Source organism: Nothoprocta perdicaria, unplaced genomic scaffold, assembly GCF_003342845.1.
Source record: "Nothoprocta perdicaria isolate Ctin4 unplaced genomic scaffold, notPer1 scaffold_216, whole genome shotgun sequence".
In the NCBI taxonomy this organism is placed as follows: domain Eukaryota; kingdom Metazoa; phylum Chordata; class Aves; order Tinamiformes; family Tinamidae; genus Nothoprocta; species Nothoprocta perdicaria.
In genome coordinates this window covers 1017290-1039532 of record NW_020455381.1, presented here as the reverse complement: position 1 = coordinate 1039532, position 22243 = coordinate 1017290, and the positions used below count along the sequence as shown (strand labels likewise).

The 22243-nt window shown below is 34.3% G+C and overlaps 1 protein-coding gene across 8 annotated transcripts in view; it reads right to left on the bottom strand.

Annotated features, from left to right (window-relative positions):
- The window catches only part of CDH19 (cadherin 19), a 105741-nt gene that overhangs the window by 3835 nt on the left and 79663 nt on the right, over window positions 1-22243 (bottom strand). For 5 of the 8 annotated variants that reach the window (XM_026038693.1, XM_026038694.1, XM_026038697.1 and 2 more), the window contains 8 exons: window positions 21247-21366; window positions 20738-20902; window positions 19848-20032; window positions 18416-18669; window positions 16547-16683; window positions 10616-10737; window positions 3299-3416; window positions 1168-1419 (listed from right to left, as the gene is read on the bottom strand). In XM_026038693.1, coding sequence (XP_025894478.1) covers window positions 1168-1419; window positions 3299-3416; window positions 10616-10737; window positions 16547-16683; window positions 18416-18669; window positions 19848-20032; window positions 20738-20902; window positions 21247-21366 — 1353 coding nt within the window. Of the gene's footprint in view, window positions 1-1167; window positions 1420-3298; window positions 3417-4725; window positions 4749-10330; window positions 10371-10615; window positions 10738-16546; window positions 16684-18415; window positions 18670-19847; window positions 20033-20737; window positions 20903-21246; window positions 21367-22243 lie in introns of those variants that run through there. The other 3 variants (XM_026038698.1, XM_026038699.1, XM_026038700.1) reach the window with 3 other exon arrangements.

Sequence of the window (22243 nt, the reverse complement as noted above, 5' to 3'; positions counted from 1 at the left end):
GGGGCTGTGGCACACTTCATTGAGGAGAAGACTCTTTCCTTGTTGTCACTCCACTATGGCTTGTGGCAGTTACCACCCTGGGCAGGAGAGGAAGTACCAGTCTTAAACCTTAGGATTGGTTTTGGGAGTGGTTGCCCCTGTGAGTGACAGGGGCTTCTCTCTGCAAAGACAGGTACAAGCAGGCCTCACAGGCCATTAATTATTTAGATAACACTCAAATTCATGTGTAACATCCAGTACTCGCTTGATGCCTGTTTTCTCTGGAGAAGAAAAGGCTGGGAGGGGATATGATTAACATGTATAAGTTCAGGAAGGGAGAATGCAGGGAAGAAGGGGACATTGGTGGCCAGCGATAGGACAAGGGGAAATGGGCATAAGCTGAAACACAGGAAGTTCCATCTCCAGGTGAGGAGCAACTTCTTTACTGTTAGGGTGACAGAGCAGTGGAACAGGCTGCCCAGGGAGATTGTAGAGTCTCCTCTGGAGGTCTTCCAACCCCACCTGGATGCGAACCTGTGCCACATGTTCTAGGTGTGCCTGCTTGAGCGGGAAGGTTGAACTAGAAGATCTCTAGAGGTCCCTTCCAACCTTGAATATTCTGTGATTCTGTAATGTAATGCAGGCGAATTTAGAATCTCCTGAGAGGAAAAAGGTGATGCTCAACTCTAAGATAGATGATTGCCTGGAGATGCTACATTATTAACAGAGAGGACAACTTTTGGTTTATTTCTGAGGCTAATATTGCTTCTTCCTGATAGTATCAGTCTTTTTTAATTATTATTATTATATTGCTTGGCTTTTTAATATTTGTTCCACATTTGACCTATCCATACCTAAGGCAGAATGGAATTCTGGACATACTAATCCAATTCTCATACAGCCGTTGGCTTTCCAAATCTTTATTATTACTACTGCTAGAGAAATAAATAGGAGCATTATTCAACTAAGTCAACTTGTAAGGCCTTTTTTTAAAAAAAAAAAAAAAAAAAAAAAAAAAGAGAGAGAACACTTTATAGTCAAGAAAACAGAAGAGAAATGAAGCATTTGCCTTATTGGATTTTTCTCAGTAGCACACTACTTCCATTCTTCCACTCTAGGGAATATCTAAGGCACATAATCAAATCTACTGTAAAAGGAAGCAAAATTATTTCATTTACTAGTACTTACCTAGGAGAATTAGTATGCAAGCCAAAACAGCAACTAGAGCCTCTGTACTCAGACCCAAGGAATACAGGAATGTTCCATATCGACAAAAGAAGATGTTAACTTCAGTGTCACAGTCACAGACAGTGATAGTGAGAGTGTTCGTGCTTGTAAGTGGTGGGATTCCATTATCCAGAATTAAGATTGGCAAGTAGAAAAAAAGCTGCTCTTGTCTACTGAAGCCATTTTGTGCTGTGAAAATTCCAGCAGTGTTATCTAGAAGATAAATTATATGCATGATATACATTTATCACTTTTTAATGATGGCAATAAAATCCAGGCGCATTTGACCGAACTATTTAAAAACTTCGGTACAGTACAAACCTGTATAATAGAAAAGGAAAGACAGTTAATCCAGGTGCTAATTATTATTTTTTATTCCTGAATAATTGCATGTATTCTGACAGATATATTTTAGGGGCAATAGGAGATCTCTTTTTAATGTACACTGATAACAAAGAAAAATACTCCTCTAGAATCTAACACTCACTCAGTGTAGGTTCTTAAAATAGTTCCAGGTAACCAGCTGCTACCAGTTCACAGATGAACGATAGACATTTTTATCAATCAAAAGGCCCCTAAAGTGTGTCTGACAGCACAGAAAGAAAGCAGGTGGCAAGGGAGAGAAAGCAAGAAAAATCTGCCCAAAATAGCCATTTGCTCATTGCCTGATTTACCGATGGAGTTAACTGAGCTCATACCACTTAAATTGCTTAAAAAAACTTATTATAGGCTCTTCTCTTGCTTTATATTTAACTTACAGTATTCAGAAATTAGCACTATATGAAACCTAACAAATAAATTCAACTTCTGCTACATATGAACTAATTCAAATTTGAAACTTATATTAGATTTATTTTTCAAAGAAGTTAAATGATCATGACAAGAATAATGAAAAGATGAAAAGAAATGTATATAAAGAAGAAAACATATATGAAAGAAGAAAAAAGAAAGATAAGACATCATTACTTATATGTTGTGATTTTTAGTCATGACATGGGGAATTATTTCATGTATGTATGTAGAAAAAAACAATTCTACAATTATATATAGCACATATTTATCCAAACAGTCTACCAAAGCTAACTCCTTTACATTTTAAGTCCATATGGATTTCTCAGTCATACTGTAGAGGATAATTCTGAGTTAAAATGCTCCAGATATGTATACTCACTTTTTCTTTTAACTAAGACTTTTCTGTTTCATACAGCTATTTCTGTGAATTGTATCAGAACGGGAGAGATTGATGTCTGACCCTACTGTTATATTATATTTGAAAATATAATTTCCCTATCAATAGCCATCAAAAGGAATGGGACCTTGTGTGTAGTTCTGCTTGGAGCTTATGCAGGACGCAAAAGAACTGAGAGAGGCTCACTGTATTGTTCAGAACTTAACCTCAATGGAGCAAGCTTTCTCCTGGCAGTGAGAAAGAGAGGTTAATGAAGCTGGGAAATGAAACACACGCTAAAGCATTGACTTTAACCTTGCTGATATTGAGAAAGGTAGTTTGCCATTTAACATAGTTTGAACTTTCCAAAACTTTTTTTCTCATTGATTTATTCACCTAGTCAGAACATTCAAATAATTAACAAAATCGATAAGAACAATGTGTACTTTAGCTGAGTCTGGAAAATCTCTTCTTCATGGTCTCAGCAGACTGATTTTAAGTGGTCTTCTTTCCCGAAATTCCATCACTTCAGATTGGTTTGGTGGTTATCATTCTTTTAGCATTATCCTTAAAATTCTCAAGCAACCCAGATGCAAAAAGCATTAAAATATACAGAAGATATATAGAAGATATATGACATATAGAAGACATATATATGATATCATAAGTAGCCAGGACATATTATTTAAACTGTGTTAGGGAATAAGATTACTTTTTTTGTGTATTTATGTATTTTAGATAGACAGATGGGGTGGTATAAAACAAAAACTCAGCTTTCTAACCTCTTTAGTGTTACTGAATTTTGGTTAGGAAATGTGTCTCATAATGTGTTCATACCTATATTTTCTATGCTATTCTTTTAGGACCTTTAGAAACATGATTCTCATTAGTATGGTCTTAAAGAGCTTACATGAGTGACACTACCTTGATTATCTTTGACAGTAAAATGTGAGTTGTTTGTGGCCTCCTGAGCCAAGGAGAAGAAAAAATGGTGACCTTCTATTGAATCATCTTTATCCACTGCACTGATGTTCTGAATTAGCTGGGAACATAGAAGAACAGAATTATTTAAGAATAAAAATATTTACTTGTTCTTTAAAATAATAAAAACAATAAAAAGGCATATTGTATTATAATAAACTTGATGCTGGCAATGGGATCTGTGAATATATGAATTCTATGCATTCATTAATATATAACTTAGATACCCAAGCAAGTCTAATTTGTGACTTGCTAGTGTTTTAATATATATTAAATTGTTCTGCATATATGTGCTTTGATTTTGCATTTGTTTAAGAGAGGTAGGCATTAAAACTTTGAGAAAATATAAAAGATTTGTCAGATCGAAAGACAAAGGCAAATAAAGTTTCCACAGAATACATACAGATATATGTGTCTACAGATATATATACAAAAATACATATGTATTTATAGATACAGATACACACACAAAATTTTATCTTTTTTTTTCAACCAAGGTGAAAGTTTATCATTCTACATTTGAATAAATTCCTCTACATCGAATCTATTTCCATGAGACCTGCAAGACACATTGGCATCATTTCCTGCAAGACACATTGGCATCAACTTCCACATGGCAGCTGCAGTAAGTGAGGTATTATGACAAGCTCATGTTTTGAATTGTTGATTCTGAAAATTCTAACAGCTAGATAATGGAATTACTTGGTAGTTTGTTACTTTTTTTTTCCCCTCAAGAAAACAAAATAGCTTTCTCCTACAAATTTGTCAAAACAGATTGCCATCTGCAAGATGAAAATCAAAATTAACATTTTATCATTAAAAAGAATATCTTTCATCTTTGTAAATAAACAACTACATTCTAGTTATATTATATTATATTATATTATATTATATTATATTATATTATATTATATTATATTATATTATATTATATTATCAGTAATATTTCTGGATGCAAAAATCTAATATTTGTCACTTTTATCAGTGAATATTCAGTGACTCAAGCATCAGAGCATATAAATAGTCTGATACAAGCTCATCAAAATTCAGAAATGATAACATCCATTTTACACTCCGGCTCTTTTTTCGTCATTCATCTCATGCCTCCTAGATATTTGTACCCAGGAGATTTCAAGTCTCCACTCTCCTCACCCTGAAAGAATCTGAATATCACACGGGCTATTTTAGAAGCAAAACCAGTAGTAAGTCAGTGGAAATAGACATCAGCCTTCAACCTGTGCTTTTAAAAATTCTTTCCTGATTAAACCATTTTTCAATCAAAAATTTAAGATTTCAAGACATTCTTTTTCTTTTCAGACAAGTTGAGTTTGATGAAATCATCACAGCAGAGTGTAAAATGTGACACATACCATAGAAGTATTGTGTTCCTTTCACGTTGTCCCCTTTTATACATGAAATTTATTTCAAGTCTATATTTTGACCCTATGGGAAAATAAAGATATCTAAGATTTTTTTTTTTTAATGCCAATAAGAAGCTGATTGATTGCTCAATGATGTACCTGGTAACAGTGTGCAAAGAACAAATCTTCAGAAAAGCTTTGCTTTTCCTTAGAGCAAAAAGTTAAATAGAAAGGTGATGTAATATATACAAATATAGTCATAAGGGCAAAGAAATCATTGTAGAGTAATAATTGATCCCTAATAATTGATCTACTCTTGACAATAAATCCTTGCTTTTATGATTTTTTTTTAATAGAATACATAGAATATGTTATATATCAACAGCAATGGAAACTGAAAATGTATACATCCAGTCAAGAACAGGGATATTTTCCTAATATTATTCCGCTCTATACCTCAACAAATTAAAGGTCTTTTCTGGTATTTGCTGCAGATTTTCTAGTGATTTCATGTTTACTGCTCAGAAAAATCCTTGTATGGATATATGTTTGTCCCTGCAGTTCAGGGTCAATGAAACTGCACTCAATATACAAGTTAATGCATCAATACTGTACAGTAATACCTGTCTTAGATGTCTTAGTCACATCTAATATCTTCTCATTCTTAGCTTGGCTTCTTAAGTAGGGAAGAACACTCCATGATAATGAGAAACCTGAGCTCTACAGTGATAATGAGATACCTGAGTTGACTTATTTAAAGCTTGGTCATATACTCCTGCTGAGCAGACTGGTTCCTCTACAGTCTTAGAATTTTCTTAAATTCAAAACATTTTTTTTTTTTTTTAATGATTTCAGTGATGTCTCTATCTGTTTGAAAAGTAATGTGAATTTCAAGCAAATTTCTATGGGTGGATAGAGGGCTTGAACAGACTGTTTCAAATTTTTCGAGAAATGTTCATTACTTGCAATTATTATGAGAAATTTAACATAACTCTTATAGTTACTGGATTAACGAATCACGAAGTCATTTTCTCTCAGTTTGTATAAGAATGTAGCTTATTAAGACTCTAAACCTGAGATGAGAAACATTAAAAAATTAAATTTCAGTACTTATAGCAATTTCCAAAAAAAAAATAACTATAGGCATTATTTTTATATTCTCAATTTTACTTCTGATTAAGTTATTGAAATAGGTATTAGGTGTAACTCCCAATTTTCCTTTTGGTTAATTTAAGTAGGTATTAGGTATAACTTTGGAAATTATGTTTTAGGAGTCTTAGGACTCTTAAGAGTCTATCATTTTCCCCCATAAATTTTAGCTATATCTGAATCAAATCAATATAATTCTGAGGAGCACCTAACTAACCTGAAGAAAATTTCTATTGTTTTGATCTGTCCTGTACTATTCTACACAAACTTAAGACTCCTTGTGGCTTTCTCAACACACATGCAACTCAGGCAACTTCTTAATATTTACCTTACTTCTTAATGTTTACAAGTAGTAAACCTACTTGTTCAGTGAATAAACAAGGAAGGAAAGAAGGGTAACTGGCATGTTGTTTCTACAAAATATCATATTAGTGCATTTAATTGGCTGAAATGGATTTTCTTTTTAATATTTTAATTCAAATCTCATTAATCCAGAAGCTTTAGTATCCTGTTTGTAAATCTACATTTCTCTAAAACTGAGAAAAACTGGTCAAAGCCCCAAGAGGGGTTGGCTTTATTCATTATTTCTGTTCAAAAACACTGAGAATAGTGCTCGGGACAGCTGATGCTCCTTTGACCAAAATTAATAAGATTTATCATAATTTCACAAGAAAAGTGACAGCGTAAGATACCTAATATCTTTAATTCATCTGATTAATGGATACTTCCACCATAAATGTCATCAGTGGTGAAGTCTAAGATATTCTTCTTAGACTTCAACAGCCTTGATCTCTCAATGCTGAATTATCTGGGGATTTTTTTTTTTTTTTTTTCACTAAACCTTCTAAATAGCAACTGACTATTTTTTGTCCTGTAAAGGTCCAGTCATGGAATATCTGACTTCCTGATATTCTTGATGAAAATTCTTCTACTTAATAACTGTATCAACATCTTTAGAAGGTTTCTGTTTTCTTTATTTCCTTTTTTTTTTTTTTTTTACTTTTCACTGAACTTGCCTCAATGAAATATAGGAACTGAACTGTGTTTTACACAATGTAGGTGGTCAGATCACCCATATCTTTGAGAATACAGAGCTAGTTTTTTTCAAACTGTCTGAGGTGTCACAAACAGTTTTTTTTTTCTCTTAGAAGAGATAACTGCTTAATATTAAGCGATATAAAACTTGCTTAATAAACAATTATTTGCTTAACAATATATTATGACAAGCAGAGTTTAATACATGTAAAAGATGAAATATCTGCTATCATAATGAACATCTACATTCTTCATGTAGACCTTCTCTCTGGAGACCATGGTTTCTCTTTTGGCCTCCTTTATCCCTTTATAGAAGATCAAATTGCCTTTGGTCCTACTCTAAGGTATTTCTGCTATGGTATAAATAAAATGGTGAAGAATTCAGCAATGGAATCACTATTATCAAATGCATGATGTGACATTTAACTCTCCTTTTTATCTTTATTTGCATATGCTGTTATCAAAGATGGTATCACTTCTCGTAGGTGACGGCTCCGGAGCAGAGGCTCATGAGATCCTTCCCAAAGGAGATAATCGGCCACCTAAAGCTGCATAGCAAAGCGCAGGCACCGGAGCAGCAGAGCGAGTCACCCCCTGCCCCAGATGTCTCTGACACAGCAGAGACAGAGTCACTGGGGAAGGTGGCCCAAGCCCCTTGCCTACAAGATTGGCCCTCAGTGAGCATGGGGAGCAGGGCTTAGTGCAGCAGGTAGTGAGGGCAGGTCAAGTAGCAGCGAGCTCCCTGGTATACTCACTATGGCAATCACTCTCCGGAGGGCCTCGTCGGCGCTCACTAAGAAGGAGACAGGCACCCAGACTGACCAATTGGTGAAGTATATAGCTGTCTAGGTGCAGGACTTCAAGGACTGCTATAGCCAGACACTTCCTATGGATAGCCTGGGAGAGAGCAACTGCGTGAGGTGTGAACCAGTGGAAGATCTGCACAGCATGCTAGCTGAGCTAAAAGAGGAAGTTAAAAGGCTAAGGAATATCTGTAAGTTAGGGAGAAACAGAAGCAGACAGAAATTGTTACAGATTTCATCCCCCAGCTAACACAAGAGGGAAGAAATAGTAGATATGAGACAGATGATTTGAGAAATGATTGGATGGCAGAGCTCAGACGGTGGTGATAACTGGGGCCAAGTCTAGTTGGAGGCCTGTGACCAGTGGTGTCCCACAGGGGTCAGTACTGGGCCCAGTACTGTTCAACTTCAGTGACTTGGATGAGGGGACAGAGTGCAACCCGTGCAACTCTGCAGACAATACCAAGATGGGTGGAGTGCCCAACACTCCAAAGGGCTGCGCTGCCATTCAGAAGTACCAAGACGGGTAGGCGGGTTGAAAAGATGAACAGAGAAGAACCTCATGAGGTTCAACAAGGACAAGTGCAGGGTCCTGCGCCTGGGAAGGAATGCACGCTGGTATCCCCAGGCACCAGTACAGATTAGGGATTGACCTGCTGGAAAGCGGCTCCGTGGAGAAGGATTTAGGAGTCCTGATTGACAAGAAGTTAACCATGAGTCAGCAGTGTACCCTTGTGGCCAAGAAGGCCAATGGGATCCTGGCCTGCATCAGGAGGAGTGTTGCCAGCAGGTTGAGGGAGGAAATCCTGCCCCTCTCGTCAGCTCTGGTGAGGCTGCGCCTGGAGTATTGTGTACAGTTCTAGAACAAGAGGGATGTGGAACTTCTAGAGAGGGTCTAGGGGAACTTTTTTTTTCCATTTTCATAAAAACTAAGCAAGCTGCAACATCAAAGTCAGTTCATATGTGATTCTGAAAGGAATTCAGAATTGCCAGAATAGTCATTAAAGAAGGCTATACTAATTCAAAATGTAGGTGTATGCAGTGCAACTTTGTCAGCCAAAATATATTTCTTGCATATTACGAAGAAAGACTAATATCTGCAAGGAGCTGAAAATGCCATACATACAACTGGATATATTCTGGGTTGATCATCTTGCTTGCATGTAGCTCACAGACATTTGAAATATCTTACTTATTACGTTTGAAGTATCTTACTTATTTCAAGCTCTCAAGCTACAGCTTTGGGTTGGGTGATATATTAATGGTTTGAGAATAAAGCTTACTGGGTCAAATCCTTTCCTTCTGGATTATGTGTAGTGTTACTTTCAGGATAGATTTGGTCCCTTTTGTTTCCTGGGCATTTTTATAGATTGTCTGTATAACTGTGTAGTTATGGTACACACATAAAGGAAAGATATAAAGAACTAACACTACATCATGGTCATCGCTTACCTCATGTACAACACAGTTATAAGGTTGGAAATATCCAATGTGAATCAAAAAGAAATCGCATATTTAGTTGTCTTATAAATATAAGCCTATTAAATCTGATATTATCTGTTGCTACAATACAGTGGAATTCTATTTTGCATAGCAAATTTCTACCCAAGTTATTCTTGAAAGCAATATATTAATACTTGTAGTGTAGTGAAAGTGGTTTTATAATGTATAAACTTTTAGCTAATGTAATTTTTTTATGTAAGTTATATGTACAAAAAAGTGTGTGTCACTATAAAAGTGTGTCATTATAAAAAGTGTGTCAAAACATCAGCCATCAATTCTGTTTTAATTATTAAACATTAAATAAAATGTTACTGTGAATGGCTTCCAAAGACTTTTCTGATGTTGCCTGTAACTTTCACAAAATTATAGCAAAGCAAAAGCAAAACCAAAACAAAGCAAACAAAGCAAAAAAACAACCTGTTTAGAAAAAGTGTTTTGCCATCCATCTCCACTATCATATAGGTGCTATAATTTTTTTGTAGGAATAATCCTGTATTCTATTCTAAAAGAAAGTCATAAGACAAAAATCTATGGAATCCATCATATGCTAATGATGTTCTTTGACCTGATCATGAGTTACTGAAGGTTAGAAAACTGGATTGCTCCAAACATGTCTAAACTAAGGTAGCATTTTCAGAGTGGAATATTGCCAAGTGTAGACCAGGTGCTGCTGGAGGAATATATAAACATCTAGTGAAAGCTATAGGTAACAGGGAAAGGTTTGCTTAACTGCTCACTAATCAAGGTCAAAGTAAACCAAAGCAGTGTGGAGAGAGGCTCTGTGATTCAGAAATCAAAACAAAGCAAAATCGCTCAAACAAGATTGTCCTGGTTATCCAAAGGTCCTTTTTCTGTGTGCAAGGAATATTTTAGAGTAAAAAAAAAAAAAAAAAAAAAAAAAAGAGGAAAGAGATTTTCTATACCTACTGCTTTCTGCTGATCATCTTGTACTTATTTTGTTTAACTTTGTAAAAATATGTTTTTCTTTCAGAATTTTCTTTTAGAATCCTGAGCAGAGTCTGGCTCTAACCTACCCTAGGGCCTAAACTCTAAAACTGGATCACCTGTGATAATATTTAGCTGTGTAAGGAAGTGGTTAAGAAAATGAAATTCAAGTAGTGTACCTGGCGGATTAGGACAGCTATCCAACGTGACTGCATTCACCTGGAAAACCATGGAGAGCTTTTAACTATAAAATGAGGAAAACCTTCACATAGACACTTCCTTCACACAACAACTTCATAAATAGACGGCTAGGGAAGATATTGTGAAAGCCATAACTTAAAGATCTTTAGATATCCACTGAATTAGATAAAGTTTGAAATTAGTTCACAATGAATGATTTAATGAATTATTTTTATTTATAGCTAAGGTATTCTTAAAAAAAAAAAAAAAAAAAAATTACTTACCTGGCCAGAAAATGTATTTTCACATACAAATGTTTCATAGTATTTAGGGAATTCAGGTTCATGGTCATTGACATTGAGAACTTGGATATACACATTTACTTCTGAAATTTTTTCTGGATTTCCTAATAATAAAAAAAATACTAAAGTTGTAAGCAATCTACTGCTTATTTTACAGAAATGTAGAAAGTATAAACTTCTTAAATTTTACACTTTAGTCACTGAGACTTAAAGATATATTTTACATTGTAGCTTTTTTAATGCTTCAAGTATATTTCATAATGTGATTTGTAATTATGCTTCTGCTTGAGTTTCTTCTCTGATCTCAATTGCATTATCTGAATTCCCAGCATGAATCAAACTGTTTCCTTGACTTGCTAGGTTGTATTTACAGAAAGCTTTTTGCTTCTTGCTTTGTTTCTTTTCTTCCCATAACTCATTAAGTTAAATTACAATAGTATATGTAAAAATGCATAAGCATATATCTTTCAATCATTCATTTTCTAGGTTTGAAACTGATTTAATGTAAAAAAATATATATATTCTGTACAAAGTTGATAAAGTTTTGTTCGTATGGAATACCTCTAGCTCATGGATAGCACAATGATAACTCATATTGCTTTAGGAAATTTTGTTACTTTTCTACTTCTACTTTATTATTTTTAAATATTAACATTTTTAAAGCAAATTTCCACAAAATATACATACTTCCAAAACACTTCTGTCACTGCTAGCCGTGGAGTAATTGTTGTGGATATTCACACTTACTTTCAGTTGTCAGAAGGCTGGGACTGCTTTGAAGAACACAGATTGAATGGAGTAACAGAGTTGTTCTGTTCAGTGCTTTCCAACACTTATTTGTAGAGAAATTGTAAAGGAATCTGATTTTACTCAGACAAGCCTAAAGTATTACTACCGACATACTTGATAGACTGAACTTACAGCTTTGTTCCAAGACTTACTTGCACAACAGATTTAATTCTTAGGTGTTATGTGCTCATGAAAGCTGTACTGCTTCCACTCCTTAAGTATAGTCTATTTCTGGGGCTTTAAATATAAAACCTATGTCCATATGGCTTATTTCTATTTGAAAAGGAAAATAAACCACCATAAGGCACTTTTATTCCTGTACTTACTACATTTACACAAGATTTGCATCTATAACTGTCTCAGAGACAATCCAAAACCAACATAATATTAAACTTGTGTACAGATAAAGCCTAAATAAAAAAATATTAGCTTATGTAATAAAAATGTTCATAAATGTGTCATCTGAAGCCAATAAAAGGAACATTAGAGGGTACTGAATACTTCTTTGGAGTCTTTTGCCTATCTGTAAGGGTTTGACCTACTCACTAGGATTTGAGTCACTTAAATGATATAGCTCTCATAAGTGTCTGCTTTTTCTGCTTAGCCATTAGCAATTTAACATATTTTTTCTAGTACCTGAAAATTTTCACTGCTACAGTGACATTGTGACCAGTAGTGACATTTCACTGCTGGTGACATTATTTTGTTGGATAAGGGCTGTTTATTTTTGTAAACTTATCCTAAGAAATTTCAAGAATACTAAATAAGTTTATTTTAACTTGTTTGTCTAAACTACAAACAAGTCATTCACAAGAATAGTCATATATCTAAAATAAGCTGCATGATGTGACTAGTGTCACTGCCTTTGTTCCTAAGTCCTTAAGGCTGTTTCTTAAGTTAGTCAGATAGACCTTAGGGGAAAAACTAAACTTTCTCCCTTTTGCTTTCCCTATAACAATAGGGATTTGGTTGGTTCTTTTATTGCTTTTTTTATATGTAATTTACTAGTTCCTTGGAGCAAAGATTCATTTTCTTGGTTCTTATGGAATCTGTGCTGCTATATTTGAGTCTTTTGCCAAAGGAAATGGCAGCAAAAACAACTATTGCAGAAATAAAGGACTAGGCATGCCACGGTTCACATTGCCATTCCTCCCATGAAATCATCAGAATTTCCAGAAGCTAATGATCTGTGTTCTCTTAAAAATATTTTGTTGTGAGATGACATCTATCTTCTTGAAGCCCAACATACTTATGATAGACAATGATACAGTTCTTGGTATGTTGTTTAGTAAATGTAAAAATAACATCTCTTTAAAAAATATTACTTAGAAATTTAGTGCTGGCATGTCCAGAACTAGCTTCTGTTCAATAAGCTTCACAGAAAATGTCTTAATTTTAATGTCTACCCTCAAAGGCCTGCAGGAGCAATCAGACAGTATTCTCCAGCTTAGAGCTCCCTAGAACACATTTGGGTTTTTTAACCAATTGTTTTGTTTTTCCTTTTAATTTATTTTTGATAATGAAATTATTTCTGTTTACGTATGTATTTGAAGTTTTGTTTTATTTTATTTTGTTTTGTTTTTATTTTCTCAGTGTGTGCTTAAGTAACCAGGAGAAAATTTCCACGTTATCATTTAAGGATAACAGTTTGGCAATTTAAAATCTTCTGAAATCTTAGGAGTTTGTTCTGGGAACAAGTAGCACCCCAGAAATAAATACTTATTTCCATAAATATTTAACAGTCTAGTAAATCCAGTAAATATTTAACAAAGGTGCCAGGTGAAGCAGACTCCTCCAATCCCTCATACTACTTGTAAAGAAAGTAGGTAGCACTTGCTTTGACTCACATAGGAAAACAGCTGTCAGAATCTAAATATCTATAAATAAAACTAAATATAACTGTCATACTCAGGCCCTGAAATTAGAGATCATTCAATGAGAAGAGAATCTGCATGACAGAAATAAAAGCATGAAACACAAGATCTAAGAAAGCAGTTTGTCATCTGCAACAGGCTGTGCCAATATAGGGAATAAATTGATGCTTAACCACCAGAAACCAAACTGAGTAACTCACTCAGTGGGTAAAGGGAGCTGTATGAAAAAAAAACTCCAAGGACAAAATAGAATTCAAAACTTGCAGGGGCCTAAAGAAAGTTTGGGATTGTCACTACACAGTAAAAGGAAAATTGGAATAATAAGGACAATAATTTAAAAAAGAATTAAAAATTAATAAATTAGTTTAGACTAAGTCAAGTTTCTAATTCTCATCTTAAAATAAAGGAAGGCAGAGTTCAATGATAAAATTATAAAATAATCTAAATCTAATCTAAATCTAATATAAAATGTTAGACGTCTGTCAATAACAACAACAATAACAAAACACCAAAGTGAGGTGATAAATAGACGTTAATGATATAAACCAGCCTTGATATCTCCAGAAAGTCACAAATACTGTAATCATGTATTGGCTGTGAAACCCACTAAGAAAAAGATTCCTGTACAAAACCCTATGTGCAGATGATTCTTGACTCTTGTAGGAAGGCCTGATGATTAAGAGAGTTAGTGTTAGTGCCCTGTTGCACTAGACAGATGAGAATTAAAGGGAAGATTGTTAGTCTTTTCCATTGTTTGCTTTTTTTTTTCTTTTTATCTTTTTTTTTTTTTTTTTTTTTTGGGTGGCCATGGCTCAATGCAGATAAAGCTGAGGCAAGTATTCTTCTTCTAGATTAACAAATTGTCTTTCATATGTCATTGTCAAGTAAAGCGGAAGACGTAAGAGTTTACTGCTTTAATGTGCTGTTAGAGTGCTGCTATTTTTGCTTGAATCTTTTACCAGTTGAAAGTTAGTTAATACCACGTAAAAGTCATACATATAAGAAACTTATTTGCTCTTCAGCAAGAACACTCCAAGCCATAAAGCAGATATCTTTATGCAAAAACTGAACAGAGAGTAGGATTCCATCTTTTCAATCTTATGTCAACTGGATTAGATTTATTTTAGGGTGATTTTGAGGCATGCTATTGAGGTATTGGTATTTAGGTATTTAGGGCAACAAAGATGATTAAGGGAGTGGAGCCTCTGTTGTACGAGGAAAGACTGAATGAGTTGGGCCTGTTTTCTTCGAAGAAGAGAAGGTTGAGAGGGGATCTGATTAATATGTATAAATAACTGAAGCATGCATGTTGGAAGGGGCCAAGCTCTTCTCAGTGGTGGCCAGTGTTAGGAGAAGGGGTAATGGGTATGAGTGGAAACACAGAAAGTTCCATCTCCAGGTGAGGAAGAACTTTTTTCCTGTGAAGGAGAGAGAGCACTGGAACAGGCTGTCCAGGGAGGTTGTGGAGTCTCCTTCTCTGGAGATCTTCAAAACCCACCTGGATGCCACCTTGTGCCACGTGCTCTAGATGTCCCTACTTGAGCAGGAAGGTTGGACTAGATGATCTCTAAAGATCCTTTCCAACCTTAACCATTCTGTGATTATGTGATTCTGTGTATTATCGCCTAGAAGTCTGGAATAGCAAAGCCAAGTTTCTCACTCTAACCTCTGATCCCTATCATAAGAATGGAGTAAAAATGCTTAGGCCCTGTACAAATGCCAAGATATCAGTAAACCCCTAGAGAAGTTGCTGGTGTAATGCAGTCTCAAGATTTGTCTCACCTGCACAGAATATGTGGTGAGGATGAAGTCTAGTGGACTTCTAATTTGGTTTCAGTGTATCCACAATGTTATCCCAACAATGTCTTATACGCACATTAGGATTATATTTCAAAGAATAAAATGCTACGAGTTGATAATATAAATCATTTCAGATATGCTCAGACCAAGATGACCTAACTTCAATTCTTTGAAATATAATTTTATAGACACTGACCTTGCCATTGTTGAAGAAATAAAGAATATGAATAGAATGAGGGCTCAGTATCTTTACAGTAACTTTCATTACTGCAAAAGACCTGCTTCCTTCTAGTGCAGGAGAAACATATTCATTTGTAACATTTGGTCCTTTCCTTTTTTATTGTTTAGCTAAACAGAAAAGTCCAGACCAAAGCCATCCTGCTGTGTTTCCATAGAGCTATTCAAGGCAGGACAAAAATATGACAGACTTCTATTCTACCATCACCTTCCAGCTGTCCAGCAGCACAAGAAGATAGATACATTTGTGTTTAAAAACTTACAGAGAAGCTGAAAAAAGATTACACTACCAATTCCCAAACACAAAATGGTGATTTTTGCTAAGGGCTATTCTATGTTAAACATCTAGACATTCTATTTTGACCTATAAAAAGAGAATTTTTCCTTTTAGTACAATGCAATTGTCGTGTATATGATGAAACTGGCCTTAATAAATAGCATCAAACTGAGATTCAGAATGCAACTAACATAGTATAAATATTTGGCAAAATTGATTTGATCTACTGATTGGCCTCAAGTTTTGTATTTTCTTTTATCATCCCTCAAAATGGATGGGATTATTTATTTTTAGTATGCCTAATAATCTTGTTAAAATGTATTATAAATCAGTAACTGTTAATTTCCTAGAGTATTGTGTCAGTCTGGACAACAAGGTAACTAAAAGCACACACAGCAGTAATTTGCATTTGACTTTCAAACAAAACTGACAAGTGAAATCTATATAAAGGATGCTGCACAGATTTAATTGTCGCTGAAGAGAAGTCTAGCTGATTTAGGTCTTACATTCACAATTAATTTGAGCCATAGGTTTCTGACTGGAGTTAAATTAGACCTTGGCTAATTTCACACTAGTCAAAAATCTGGTGTGAAATTAACCAGGGTCTAATTTAGCAGAAGATCTTGCACTGCAGGAGCAATTCGTATGTTTTAGTGTAACTTGAAAGCATTACAGTCTCGATCCTATTACAATTTCTTTTTTTTTTTTTTTTTTTTTTCTCATAAGATCTTCTTTTATGGAAAAGCACAGGACCTTGAAGCTCAAATACATTCTGTTCCTATTTAACTAATCATTTTAATAATACTTCTCAATGTAACAAGCAACAGTAATATAATGAGAAAGAAGCGTGTATTCTCCATTTAAAAGAAAGCCTATTCAGGTGATAATTACAGCATGCAGAATATAAAACACAGTGTTCTTAAGTTTCTTACTCACTTGTTTCTGTGGCTGTAACAGTTATGTTGTGCCAAGCAGCTATCTCTCGGTCCAGAGGTTTAGTTGTAATGATTGTTCCATTGTGTTCATTGATGCTGAACAATCTCTTTAAAATCATGCCATTGACAATAGAATATCTGCACAAAAAAAAAAAGAGATTCTCTAATGCCGAAATATTCTGTCAGAAAAAAAAGGACGTATAAAGCTATTGTCAGTTGAGAAAACAGACCTGTGAATATATACATATAAATGTGTGCTGCCACAACTCAGAAATCATGAAAAATGTACTCTTATAAACATTTAAAATTCACTACTGCTGAGATCAAAGCTCTTCTTTTTATAAAGCTAAATATGCCTCAGATCTATATTAGTGTGAACTGAATCTGAAATGCATTATTCATTCTTATTTCTAAGTCAGGCTCACAGCAGGTGAATTACTTCATTGAAAAGAAACAGCAAAAGTGCCACTTGTGAAATGAATAACACTAACAGCTAAGCAGAGGTATAATGGTAAATCCATTTTGTCACTCCTAACATGCTCTGCTGCTGAGGGAATGGGCATTGGAAAGACAGACAGACAACTATCTATAATGAGGTCACCAAGCCAGGGTGCACAGTCCTAACACTAGAGATGACTGCAAATAAATGTAGGGTTACAGAGTCTTAATTTAAGTCTCTAGATGCTATGTCTATATGTGTACACCCACATACCATACAAACATACATAGATATACACTTAAATACATACACATATGCCCTTTGATTTGTTAAATTCAAATCCCTTGGACTGAAAAAAAAAACCAAAAACCATAAAGATATACCATCAAATGCTAGGGATATATACAAATATTTTTTCATGATATATAGAAAAGAATAGGTTTCACAGTTCCTCATAAAATTTATTTTGTGGAAATAAAATCTGCTTGCGTATTTGAAAGATTCTTCTTCTTCCTCCTCCTCTTTGGAATTCCCGTGTGTGTGGAATTCCCTCTTTTATGCTGTCTTCCATTTTTCTTGATAATATCCTCCCATCTCATTTTGGTACTCAGAACTAGATCAGATTATGTGCCAGCATTTGGATGGCTCTCTTTTACTTATTATTTATACTTATCTTTTAGTCTGTTTAGAAAATCAGTAAGATGGTAAATTAAAGAAACATCTTAACATATTTAAAATTCTTGACTGTATTTCTGAAGCCTAAAATATAGATAAAAATATATTTTTTTTTAATATTAAGAATCTGCTAAATTAATCCACAGACCATAAGGGGTTTTTTTGCATCTCCCACGTTTCTGTCCTGGGTTGTTTTAATCACACAGCACACAGTGATGTCAAGTAATTCAGCAATTTAATTACCTATTTCCTTCCTTAAGACACAGAAAAAGAACAGTATTTTATAAAAATAAATAAATAAAGATCCCACTGAGTTTTAATCTTATAATTTTTATAAAACACAGTATTTCTACAGGGCAGTTGTGGTAACTATAGGAAACTAGAGAATTTTGGTCATGTGAACAGGGTAGATTCACATTGACATGTTCTGTTTTTCTCTCCAGCAATGACTTCATGTCTTTTCTCTAGAAGTAATTGGGAACAGATTGGGAAACCTCAAGGCACTCTCAGTTTCAACTATGATATCCTAGTTTTGCACCTATACGACAATCTCCTCCAGTTCACTGTTTTAAACACTGTCCCGTCTCAAAGGGGTTGTTAAGCACACTTTTAAGCACACAATTAAGCACACTTAATTGTAATCATGAATCAAAGAAAGGAACCCTTCAAGTTAATGTCACAAAACTAGTTCCTGGTGCCTTTGGATATCTTATATATGTTTGAGTATGAGGCCTATTCATGTTTTAAGATAGATACCTGACTGGACTGTCATCATTGTCTGGATCTTTAGCAGTTACAACGCCTACCAATGAGCCACTCAGAGCCCCTTCAGCGATCTCCATCACATAGTTCTCCAAGGTGAAAACAGGAGGTTCATCAGCATCTTGTACATTGATTTTAACAATGGTTGTGTCTTCAAATGGTCCTTCTTCCAGAAATCTTTCATCAATATACCTGTTGACAGCTTTTGCTTGAACACTGTATCGCCTCTTGGCCTCATAATCCACTCTCTGTTAAGAAACAAAAGAGAATTGGATTTTTTTTTTTCAGATTTGAAATAAATAGTAGACCAAAAATTGGTGTGAGATTAGACAAAAGTGCTATCTTGTTTTTGAATGTTTCATATTCATTTTATACAAATTTTCTTTTTTGACCCTAATAACACTCTAACAATTAATCTGTGTCATACTTTAATTGGCTTTCATTGCTAGGTATTGATTTCATTGTCATGGAGGCTTACTTTACTGTTAAACAACACTGTGATGGAAACCTTCACTTAGAGCCCCATGGCACCCCTATTTCCAGTATAAGTTGAACTTTAATGAATGACTTTGACTTTTGCATAAACAACGGGAATCAGTTATTCTGCAAGAGTTAAAATGAAAATGTTAAAATTTAGTCTGTAAAAGAAATAAATTCCAGGCAGTAATAAAGAGTTTAATAAACACATATTTATATTACTATTTTCACAGTTATTATCTGTTCTAATTAAAACAGGAAATATTAAAGAAATATCTTTCTGCATTCTAATAAATCCAAATAGAAAAAAAAAAAAAAAAAAAAAAAAAGTTATAGCATTCAGTTCTGCAAGGTCCTGGATTTCACAGGTGACTTTTGAGCTCTATCATCATTTCAGACCCAGAATACTTCTCCTTCCTTTACAATACCAAGTTAAATCACACTTTAAACAAAAGTCTCTTGAATATATTAATTCATAAAACTGGTATATTTTGAGTGTTGCCAGTGTATTTCAAAAGCTTGAAAATATTTCCACTCAATATATTTTGCTTTCAGTTAGGTTTAACCGGAAGCATTGAAAGAAAAGAAATAGTGATTTCCCTTTTTTGATAGAGATTTTACAGATTTCACAGAAGAAAGAGAGCATTTACTCACAGTAGTATACACTGTTTTTCATATCTGGGAATAAATTTCCTGTACGACCTCAGGTGGATCTGCATTTACTCAGTAACCTAATTGAGCCAATAAAAAAAAAAAAAAAAAAAAAAGTAAAAACCATATTTATTTATTTCCCCCCTAATATTCCCATCAAATCATAAAGTGCATAGAATAGAATGAGGGGGAAAAAAAAGTAAAATCCAAATGAATAAGCATTTTTAAAATCTCTTGCTTGTTTGAGGAGATTCTTTCCAATATTTGAAAATTCTGAATGTAGTTTCTGATATCTCACCTTTTTTAATAAAATAAGTCCTTCTTGAGTCTCATTATCAGTAATGATGTCAAAAACATCTGTGCTGTCTCCTTCAATGAAATAGTTCATGGCTGCATTCTCCCCTATGTCGCTGTCTTCTGCCATGACTCTGCCTATGGTAGTGCCCACTGGAGCCTCTTCAGAGACGCTCATATAGTAGAGTCCTAAAGAAACATATACTGACACAATTCAGTGATATGCCTACTTGATAGCCATTATAGCTAAGAGGTTATCAGAAAATTGGGGAAAGGCATGAGTTTTTAACAAGACCCTCTGATTTCTCAGAGGCGTTGGACTAGATGATCTCTAAGGGTCCCTTCCAACCTTAAGGATTCTATGATTCTGTGCACTTCAGGAGATGGGGAAGATAACTGCTCCATCCACGAGCCGTTCTCTCCCAGCCCTTCTTGATGAGAAGAGCCCAAGTGAATAAACCACAGCACTATGAGCAACCAGAGGAGGACAGCAATTCCCAACTACATTTTATTAGCTTCTACTGCCAGCCCAACTGTCTACTTTCACATCAGTTGGAAAGTACCTGAACCAGGATTTCCAACAGGATTACAGAATATCCTAGGAAAGATGGAAGATAGAAGAGAAATAAGGGGAGTGAAAGCAGTACAAAGTGTTCCACTGCTCAAACTTTAGGCTCAGGAAGTGCAAACTATGTGGAAAGCATTTTAGTAACTCCATGGTCTCCAAATGATAAAAATAATATCCAGAAGTCTTTGGATAGTAGTGGAGGTTTTTGCCCTATTTGGAGATAGAGCTTTTCTTTTGAAATTTGTATTGCTGAAGACAAACACAAACAGAGCTATGGTAGATTTACATTTCAACAAGTTCAACAAATATAAGCAATCTCTACTCACGCTGTTGAAATTTAGGTGCATTGTCATTGATGTCAGAGAGGTTGATGGTAACAGTGGCTGTTGCTGAAAAAGCCCCTGCTTGACCAACCATATCTTTGACTTGGATGATGACCAAGTACTGATCCTTTGTTTCTCTATCCATTTGTGAAGCCATTCTGATAACCCCTAGAAGATCAAAAGTACATTTTTGTGGTCCTGACATAGTTACATTTTTCCCCCCAACCTGACCACATAATAAGTGTATAAAATATGTCACTGGACACAGTTATAAATTTACACTCTAGATAGTGCACAGTACATAGAGTTAAATCTTTTCTCTAAGGAGAGTGGGATAATATCTCATTAATTAAAAAAAGTGAAAATTGTGAAAAGACATACAAATACAGGATGATAGGGCTTGCTTTTTGTGTTGAAAGGAAGAAAAAATGCCTATTTTTGCTTATATCCATGTTACAATATTTTGTGGATTTTATGGATTAATCTCAGATTGCAAGAATATGCTGCAGTACCTGTCTTTGGCTCCACAGAGAAATAAGGCTGTCCCTGAATGAGACTGTAAAGCAGACGTGCACTATTCCCATAAGAAGGATCATCACCATCTGTAGCTGTTACCTGTGTAACAGATGTACCTAAAAAAAAAAAAAAACCAACAATAACAACAACACATTTTTTGAACTGTGATCCATACATCTTTTTCTATTTTTTTTTTTTTTTTTTTTTTTTTTTTTTTTTTTTTTTTTTTTTTTTTTTTTTTTTTTTTTTTTTTGCTATTTTCTCTTTTCAGCCTTTTTATTTTGTTTAAGTTACTTCGTAATTACACAACATCTATATTTTAAGAAGCTTTTAGGACTCCTTTTAGGATACTTTTTATATTAGAAAGTCATAGTGAAAATTTAAATCTAATGACACCTTCTCAAATTCACTATTAAAAAGGGAACTCCTTCAACTAAACTTTTGGTTACATTTAAGCTTTCAATTAAAACAAAAAGAAATACTATATGATTTTTCAATGTTATCTCTATTTATATTGCTTAAAATGCTAAATATCTTACTCTTTTTATTCTAATTTATAATAGATGAATGGAACATAGCAAGATAGTCCCCCCTCCCCATGTAAATTCTTCAAAGAGTCTTATGAAAGTTTTCAATAGGAATAAGAAAACAAAAACACCTTATTAACACTATGAGCACTATGTGGCTGAAAGAAATAAACTGTTAACAGCCAAAGATCCAAAAAATATAATAAGGCTCTGATAACCTTTTGTATCCTTCAGTCTTTAATAAGCCTTTCCTAGCGCAAAAGACACAGCAAAAGAATCAATCTACAGAACATGAATTTATCTTGGGTTGGCAGTCAGTTATATCCTATATCCAAGATTAGTAGCAATCTCATAGGACCATGAGTCATAATAATATTTTTAAAGCAAATATTCATTGTGGCATCATTTTATAATGTAACCATYATTTTTGTCCATTTTTCTCACCTAGGTTCTGCATAAATACACA